This window comes from Ursus arctos, unplaced genomic scaffold, assembly GCF_023065955.2.
Source record: "Ursus arctos isolate Adak ecotype North America unplaced genomic scaffold, UrsArc2.0 scaffold_34, whole genome shotgun sequence".
NCBI lineage: Eukaryota > Metazoa > Chordata > Mammalia > Carnivora > Ursidae > Ursus > Ursus arctos.
Genome location: NW_026623030.1, coordinates 16,555,037 through 16,563,987, shown reverse-complemented (window position 1 = coordinate 16,563,987; position 8,951 = coordinate 16,555,037). Strand labels below are relative to the sequence as shown.

General features: G+C 48.6%; 1 protein-coding gene across 1 annotated transcript in view; it reads left to right on the top strand.

Moving 5' to 3' along the window:
• The window catches only part of HSPB8 (heat shock protein family B (small) member 8), a 30,119-nt gene extending 21,791 nt beyond the window's left edge, over window positions 1–8,328 (top strand). Inside the window, exons 2-3 of the mRNA XM_026514982.4 lie at window positions 2,077–2,140; window positions 7,338–8,328. Of these exons, the coding sequence (XP_026370767.1) occupies window positions 2,077–2,140; window positions 7,338–7,497 (224 nt within the window). The 3' untranslated portion in view covers window positions 7,498–8,328. The remainder of the gene's footprint in view (window positions 1–2,076; window positions 2,141–7,337) is intronic.
• Window positions 8,329–8,951: the final 623 nt, after the last annotated feature.

Here is an 8,951-nt window from a genome sequence, read left to right as displayed (position 1 = left end):
CAGCATGGTTTATTATTCTCAGGACACCAAGTGTGCAAAAGGGCTGAGTCAGAGGCACTGGCTGGTCCCCAGGGGAAGCAGACCTCCGGAGGCCCAGGCTCTGGGGAGGGTGTCAGGGAACAGACAGTGCTCCCCTGGCCACAGGCCTGGGTTAGGGCTGGACAGTTGGTACTCATGCACTTGGCAGGTCCAAATCTACTCTCCAAGCAGCAGCACCTTCAGAGCATAGTGTGTTCTGGGTAATCAGACACTCCAGTTTAAAAACGAATTCCTATCCGTGTACCCCTTTCTGCCCAGCCCATGAGTGAATAAACGGACACAGCCTTTGCTAAGGGCACGTTAGCAATACAGATCGAGCCTCAGAAATTCTAGAACTTAGAATTTATCCTGAAGATGTCATCAGGCTGGATGCAAAGATCCAGCTGTAAGAATGTTTGGTGCAAGGAGTTTCTTTCTAAGGTCGGATACCCATCTCAGTGCCCAAAAGCCAGGGATTGGCTAAACGAACTTATGTATCAATACAGTGGAACACTGTGCAACCATTAAAAAGTCACACTGTGGAAGAATATTTGGTGTAACACAGAAAAATAATTATAACATGTCAGCAAGAGATAACAGTTTTGAGCATAACATAAAATATGACCCCACCTGCTAAAATACATGATATACGTCTATACTATATAACATTTATGCATGCCTAAGTAACATAGAAAGAAAAGTCTGGAACTTATACAAAAATGTGGTTTCGTCAGGTGGTTTGGATCATTCATTTCTTTATATTCTACATTTTCTAGGATACCCTTGTATTTTCTTACAATCAGAACAAAGTCATTAATAAAGAAATTATGGATAATTTTAAAAAGCAATTAATAATGCAACCACCTATAAATTGTCAGTTTTTTAAAAACCTGGGCTGCCAAAACATCCCACAAGGTTATTCACAGTCTGCATTCCAAAGCTTCTCAGAAGGGTGTCCCTGTGTACATGAGGGTTCTTGGCCGGGGAATGTGGCCCCACGGATGAGGAACAAATAAAGATAGGAGCTGGAAGGCTCCACTGGGCACTAATCTGGTTTGTATAAAGAAAAATTACAGAGGCGCCTGGATGGCTCAGTCGGTTAAGCATCTGCCTTCAGCTTAGGTCATGATCCTGGGGTCTAAGGATGGAGCCCCATGTTGGGCTTCCCTGCTCAGTGGGGAGTCTGCTTCTCCGTCTGCCCCTGCCCCCAGCTTGTGCTTACTCTATCTCAAATAAATAAATAAAATCTTCAAAAAAAAAAAAAAAGAGAGAGAAATTAGAGGCTTTCCACATTAAAAAAAAAAAAAAAAAAAAAAGAAGAGGAAGAAGAAGAGTGAGGAGCGGCCAGGAAGCTCTGAAGTTGCTATATAAATTGCAAGGTGATAGCCAGTCTGGGCTCAACCTTCATGTAAGCTTATCTTTTTCCTTCCTGAGGAAAGAAGAACAGCCCTCCCCTGCTACCCTGTATAAGGCAGGGCAGGTGGAATGTGCCATTTCTTAAGGAGACCCCCCCCTTTGGAGACTCCAGGTGTTTTTGTTTTGTTTGTTTTAGCAGATTGAAGCATTATTTCCAGGCTATTCGTCCATTCTAGGTACAGATAATGTGGCTCAAAGAGCTAATTGCAAGCCAAGCTGGAACGGGAAGAGGGGCGTGAGACCCCAGCACTTGGCCTGGATTCAGGGAGAGCTGGTTCAGAGCCCAGGCCTGCCATGTACCTGCTGGGTGACCGTGGACCCATCACTGGGCCTCAGTTCCTGCCTCCATAACCAAGGGGGAAGGAAGCCCACCTCAGAGCCAGGAAAGGCTCTGTGTGGCAAATCAGCCCTCAGCACCTGACCCCACTTCTTTCCTACCACCCTTCCTGGGATGCTAGCCTCTGGATTTGACTGGCTGGCTAGGGGGAAGGGGCAAGTTTGCTCAGGTAACTGGTGTCTCCAGACTGAGCCCCGAGCCAAAGGGTGGGGCAGGGGCTGGGGCAGGATTTGAACACAAGCCTGAGTCCTGACTGAAGTCCAGGGGACATAGATGCTTACATGTGGCATTCCTCTCCCTTCTAGGCAAACATGAAGAGAAGCAGCAAGAAGGTGGCATCGTTTCCAAGAACTTCACAAAGAAAATCCAGTGAGTCACCTGGCGGTGTGGGTTCCGGGGTGGGGGTGGAGGTGTGGGTAGTGTCTGGGACCCGAGATCTGGAGTGTCTCTCTCTTGGGCATCTCTCTTTCAAGACAAGACCCAGAGCAGGGAATTGAACCTTCACCCCTAAAGGGGAGAAGGCGTCACAGCAAACCTGCCGTAGGGTCCCAGGAAGGGGGGACGCGTAAATTATGCCTTCACACCTGCTCAGTGCCCCTGTGAGGTGGGAATTAACGATGCCACTTTGTAGATGGAGAGTCCGAGAAACAAAATGACTCATCTGTGATTCCCTGAAAATCGGGGCACTCTCCGCCCCGCGTGGTACGCCTGGGGAGGCTCTCCATCACCATCAAGAGAGACCGTCCCCCGATGCCCAAATGCCCAGTAGAATCTTGGGAAGGTTGCTTGCTCTCAGCGCCCCGCCACCGGAAGAGCATGCCACCCTCCCTAGAGCACCTGCAGGAAGGAAACTGAAAGGTGTCCTGACTTTGCTGTTGCCTCCCGGGGGGCGTTGGAGGCTGAGATTTTGGGACACATGAAGGGCAGTTTTGCTGCGGGGTGTGCGAAGGGCTGAGCCTGGGGGAATCATGCCTGCAGCAGGAGGACCACCAGGCTGGGCCAGTGAATCAAAGCCAGCTGTAGGGAGGGAGCCTACAGCAAGGTGCTGATGGGGGACCCCTCTTCCCAGACACACGCTCTACCCAGCAGCACTCCGCTATGTACATTTCTGGCCCCAAAGTCTTGTCCCAGTCAATGCATTTAATCTTCGCAGTGGGCAGAAGAGACATTACCCTCCTTGTAGGATGGGGAAACGAAGTTCCCAGAGGTGAAGAGACCTGCCCAAAGTCCTTACGATTCTAATTTAGAACAGCCCCAAACTGATCCTTGAACCCTGAGCGCAGTGCTCATGCCTGGAGCTAAGGGATGCCCTTTCCTCACCCGTAAAAGGGATCGGGTGGGTGTTGATTCTCCGGAGTCACCGACTGAAAACGAAATGAAATCATGGCACGGCCACCAGGGCACAGTAAGTCCCCTACGTGGCAGTTTGTTGTTACTATTATTGGTGGTGGTGTTGAGTCTTTACTCCATGCCTAGCCCTGGCAAAGATGTCCCGGGTCTGGAAGAGAGTGCGCGGGCTGCATTCTGAGGCTTCTTTCAGCTCTGGGGTTCTGCAGTTGCGTCTCTCCTGCCATGTGCCCAGTCCTGACTCACCCGGCGTCTCTGGAGTTCTTAGAAGCCCAAGGACGCTTCCTGATAAGGCGAACGGCTAACTGTGTTTCTTCACGCTAGCTGCCTCGCCTGCCATCCCCAAGGCCCACACCTCTCCCTGGTACAGCAGCCAGAAGAACCGCTGCTGAGAGGGAGAGGGGAAAGGAAAGGGGGGAAAAAAGTGCAGAGGGAGCCGATATTTCTTGGAAGAGACTCAAATAAGGCCTCGGAATAGAGTCACAGGCAGGGCAATGCTGTGGAAGGGACTGAGCTGGAAAGAAGTCAGGGGGTTAATCATCTTTATAAAACGCGGATGTCCCCATCTCCGAGACTTCCCGGAAAGCAGCTTGCTGGGGTGACTTGACCAGACAGAAATGCCTAGAGCTGCCCAAGGCGCAGCTGGGGTCCAGCAACTGAGCGGAGCTGCCTGTTACAATACTGGACTGCCGTTGTCCTGAGCACCCCAGGTGCCCGCCCTAGCCAGCCCGGCCATCCTGACCCTGTCCCCAGGACCCTCTGCACCTCCCCACGTTCCAACAACAAGGGGTCCCTAGCACCCTACTCCATCACTGTGGCACATGTCCATCCATTCTGGTTGGTCACTGTCCCTCTGGGCCAGTTGCTAAGTACTCTGAAGTTCCTCTGGATATAGGGAGTCCTGGTTCCATGATAAAGAAAGTGGATAACTTGGAACAGATCCCCTGAACTGCCCTGAGCTTCTGTCCCCACGTTCCCTCATGGACAGAGCTGTGATAGGGAATGAGAGGAGGCGTGTAAAGCACTTAGCATGGGGTCCAGACTCAGTGTTCAGTCTGTGAGGACTAATATTAAACTCTGCAAGGCTGGAGTCACGCGAGAGCGGCTGGGACCTCCTGGGACCCCCTGGCTCTGCCCAGACTCTAGACACCAAGGATGGTCCTGGCCCATTCTCGGGAGGCTCCATTGCCTAGCCCAGGAAAAACTCTGGTCATCAGAGGACAGGGAAGCTCCTTCAGCCAGACTGAGATCCTTGGAGATTTCCTCCCAGGCAGGATGCTCAGCTGTTTGCCTCTGCCACAGCTAAGAAATTCTCCCCAACACATCCATCCCCTTGTAAAAGGTGCCATTTTGACCGGATGAGGGGGAGCAGGAGAGGTCTTGGAATTTGCCGATCAGGTTGGGGGCAGGGCAAGTTTGTAGATGGGATCTTTCCACACCCAACTTGGGTGAGAGGACAGGAAGCAGGGGACGCAGGAAATCATCACTGGAAGATGCTCAGAGTCAAAGCAAACTTTAGTTCCTTGCTCCCTATCTTCCCAGGTACCCGTTCTGCCATTTACTGACATCTGCAGTGTACCAAGAGCCATGCGGAAAGGGGGTTAGGTTTAATATTATTTCACTCTGAAAAGAATCCGATGAAGTAGGTATTACTAAGTCCATCTTGTGAATGAAAAAACTGAAGTTCAGAGGGATTTTGGAATTCCACAAAGGTCACACAGCTAGTCATGAGCCAGATCTGGGATTTGAACACAGATCTCCCCACCTTCAAAGCCCATGGCCTTCCTACCTGGTTAAGGGAGACCAGGTTGCCGTCATTCACAGACCATCTTCAACTATATTTTGCCTTATGTGCTTACATTCCCGTATTATTATCTGCTTAAGATTTCTTTTCTTTTTGATCACGTCACTTTTGGGAAAGTTAAATTCCCATTACTAAAATGTTCACTGAAGAGGGCAATCATAAAACAAATCCAATGGAAGAAAAACGTGCTTGAATAGGTAGCATCGTCTACCTAAGGGTCCAAGCCTTAGATCACCTCTCTCTTTGTTAAAAACAGAAAACAGTGAGGGACAGAGGCTAAAGGTATTGAAGTCAACACTTAGCTGAAATGTTTCTTTGGATGCAAATGGAAGGATTGAAAAAGAATGCAAAAGGAATAATTTTCCCATCATGGGGGTTCAACATAAGGTCACCTGGTGAGAGACCCTGAACAAGCCTATTCCTACCTCTGGCCTCAGTTTCCCCAGGTGTACTATGAGAGCACTGTCCTGAACAACCGAGATTCTTTTGGGTTCTGACACTTGCAGCTTGGTGATAGCACAACTTGTGCTAAAATACATACAGCCATCAAGCCCACTTGAACAGCCAGTAACTGCAGTAACGATGTAGACACTCACACTTATTGAGCACTTACTGTATGCCAGCACTGGGCTAATAAGCCTTTTGCTTTCATCATCCCGTGTAATTCTCTCACAACCTTAAGAGGTAGATACCATTAACCCACTTTTCCTATAAGGAGGTAGGTTCAGAGAGGCTAGCTCACTAGCCCGAGGTCACACAGTCAGGAAGAACCAGAATTGGAACTCAGGTCTTCCTGCCTGTAAAGCCCAGGCTCTGGATCACGGTGGCCCTGCCCCATCGCACCAGGTGTGTTACGGGTTAGCATGCAAATAGTTAAACAGAGTTGGCCCATCCCCAGCAGTGGGAGGGAGGTCCAGACTTTTGGCCTCCTCTGTGCTTCAGAAGTTTGACTTGGCCTCTGCCCAAGTTCCCTCTTTCTCTTCCCTCCTTCCCAGCGGGTCCCTCATTAATCTCGGTGGCTCTAATTTCGCAGGAGTCTCCTGGGTAGATGCTGCTCATATGATTCCATGTTTCTACTCACTGCAAAAACTCCCCACCCCCTTCAGGAAGGATCCTGCCCTAGCCAGGAATGGGTCTGCTCCTTGCTTGGTTCTTTGATCAAAACCTCTGCATTTCTAACAGGCAGGGCCATCCTGGACCAGTGGAAAGATCTATGCTGATCGACCCTCCTGGCTTCCCTTTTTTTCAAAAGTCTGGTGCCAGGGGAGGCAAAAGAACATCACGATCAGCCACTCTGAGTTTGGAGAGCAAGATTCCCATTTCCATCTGCTTCTTTCCGGCAGTGTGACCTTGGGCAAGTCACTTCACCTCTCTAGCCTCGATTTCCTTGTCTGTAATTGGCGACAGTAACAAAACTTCCCTAGTGGGATTATTGTTAACTAAAGGAGATGATACACAGGTGAACTGCCTGCACATAGAAAGTGCTCAGGTCATACTTCTCATAATCTTTATTTATAATGGCAGCCCAATGAGGCCATGAACACATTCTCACAATTCCGATAGTTAGTTGAAGGAACCATGTCTCAGATTGTCTCTTTCACCCAAAACAAACAAAAAATCATAAAAAAAAAAATAGCTTCAGAATTGGAACCAAAGTTGGATTGAGAAATCCCTCTGAGGTTCTCACTCACGAAGCCTGCCACTTGATTTCCCCCAAGTCTCTCTTAAATGTTCTGTGCAATGGGCATATTAATTCCTATTAACCACTCTGGGCTCTTTGTAAAGTTCTAGCCAGGTCATTTCCTACAAATGTGCTTTGGGAACAAAGCAGTTATGACCTGTTAAGGTGTGACCCAAACTGAGGCTCATTCTAAGCATTGGAGAGAATGTTGCCAGGTGGCCAGGCTGTTGCATCATTAATTCACCAGTAATGCATTCTGTAGTAAAGCGCTTTCAGCAGGCACACGGCAAATGAAAGGGCGTTACCTGCTGGGAGTAACACCTCACTTGCGTTCTATAACGGGATGGTAGTGGTGGCCGTTTCTTCCAGCAGCCGGTCCACTGTGGGCAGAGACCTCAACCAAAGACCAAACATCTGGGCCACGGCGATCTTTCCAGCGATCTTTTGGAACCCCACATTACCATTTGCAAAGCGTGTCCAGACTCTGTCTGGCTTCGAATACTATACAAGTTTTATATTGCTATCTCCATTTGCAGATGAGGGCATAAACTCAGAGCAACTGAGTGACCTGCCCTGGATGGCACAGCTAGAGAGGGGCAGAGCTGGGCTGCAAATCAGCGTCATCTGCCCTCAGAGCCTAAATTCGTATCAAAGCTATTTTCTTCCAAATGCACAAAAGTCTGTTTAAGCTCTATGAAACAGAATACAGGAGTAACATCTTGTGCTTCTCCTAGGCTCCCCGCAGAGGTGGATCCTGTGACAGTCTTCGCCTCGCTTTCTCCAGAGGGCCTGCTGATCATCGAAGCTCCCCAGGTCCCCCCTTACTCACCATTTGGAGAGAGCAATTTCAACAACGAGCTTCCCCAAGACAGCCAGGAAGTCACCTGTTCCTGAGACCCCAGTCTTGGCCCGTCTTTTTCCCTCCCCAACCCCAGGGCTTCTCTGATTCCAGAGTACGTGACTTTAGCTGAATTCATAGATTTAGTGTGACTAAAATGTTAGGGGTGGGGTGGACTGACCACCAACTCTCTGGATAGGGTAGTGGTAGGTGTTTCCACAGGATGGCGCAATTGGCAGGTCATGCTCAGTTGCCTTTTCTTTACCTTTTCTCTCATGATGACAATGTTGCCCGTTCTGTAGTTGCAAAAACGGATAGAAGGGGACATGACGTTTCACACTGTATCTTCCCTTGCAGCTAATGCAAGGGTTGCCTCTCTCCGGGGACCTCCCTGTCACCCAGATTCCTATTCTGGGTTCCCACTTTCCATGCCTGCCCCATGGTTTGGTGGATGGAGCCCATTAGCTCACTCTCCTGCAGCCCTGGCCTACGAAGGGTGATAGCTAGGTCTTACATCCGCATATGGAATTTAGCCAACAGCCCACATGAAAACAGTGCCTTCTGCTCTTCACCCAAGCATTTATATAGCATGTTCCCAAGTCGGCACTCCCTGAGGACTCTGGAAGCCCATTTATTCTCCGGTTAAAGTCCCCCCCCTTTCTTGTGCCTCCTATGTCCAATTTGGGATTTTTACAGAGGGGGCTGTCTCCAAACAGCTCCACCAGGAACCAAGCAAAGGCCAGACAGACTGGCAGGCAGGCTAGTGGTATTGGTATTATGTATATGAGTGGGACTTGTGTGTCATTGTTATTTGAATTGTGCTGTTGTTTAGGGAGAAATAACAGTAAATAATAATAATAATAGTAATAAAAGAGCTGATGTTCTTAGCCTTGTGTTCTTCTTTTGATGGGGAATGCTAAATGCTATACCATTTAAAGATGCGATACCAATTAGGAATGCTTGTAGCTACAAATGATACGCAACAAATAGTGGTTTAAATAACATAAATATCTATTGTCTAACTTTTCAAGAAGTTTAGAGATGAGTGATTTGAGAGTCATTTTTTCAGTTTATATGCCACCAAGAGCCAGAGATCTTTTTCCTCTGCCATCTCTGACAAGTATACAAGATCTGTCCTCATGTTTGCAAGATGGCTGCAGCAGCTCCAATCATCTCACCTTCACATGACAATGCACAGGAAGAGAAGGGATGGGTAAAAAAGCCTTCTTATTTGGCTTTCTCTTTTATCAGTGAGCAAGATCTTTTCCAGAAGCTCTTAGAAGACTTCCCCTTTTATCTCACCTACCAAAACTGGGCTACATACTCTATCCCTGGAGCCAATCCCAGTTAATCCCCATGACTCCCTAAGAAGTAGACATTCATTTTATAATGAAGAAGCTGATGCTAAGTGACTTTGGTGAGTCACAGGATAATAGCAGAACTTGAACCTGGATGTTTGCTTTTGGAAGAGTTCATGAGGGGCTTCTGGGCTGCAAAGGCATCATCAAGG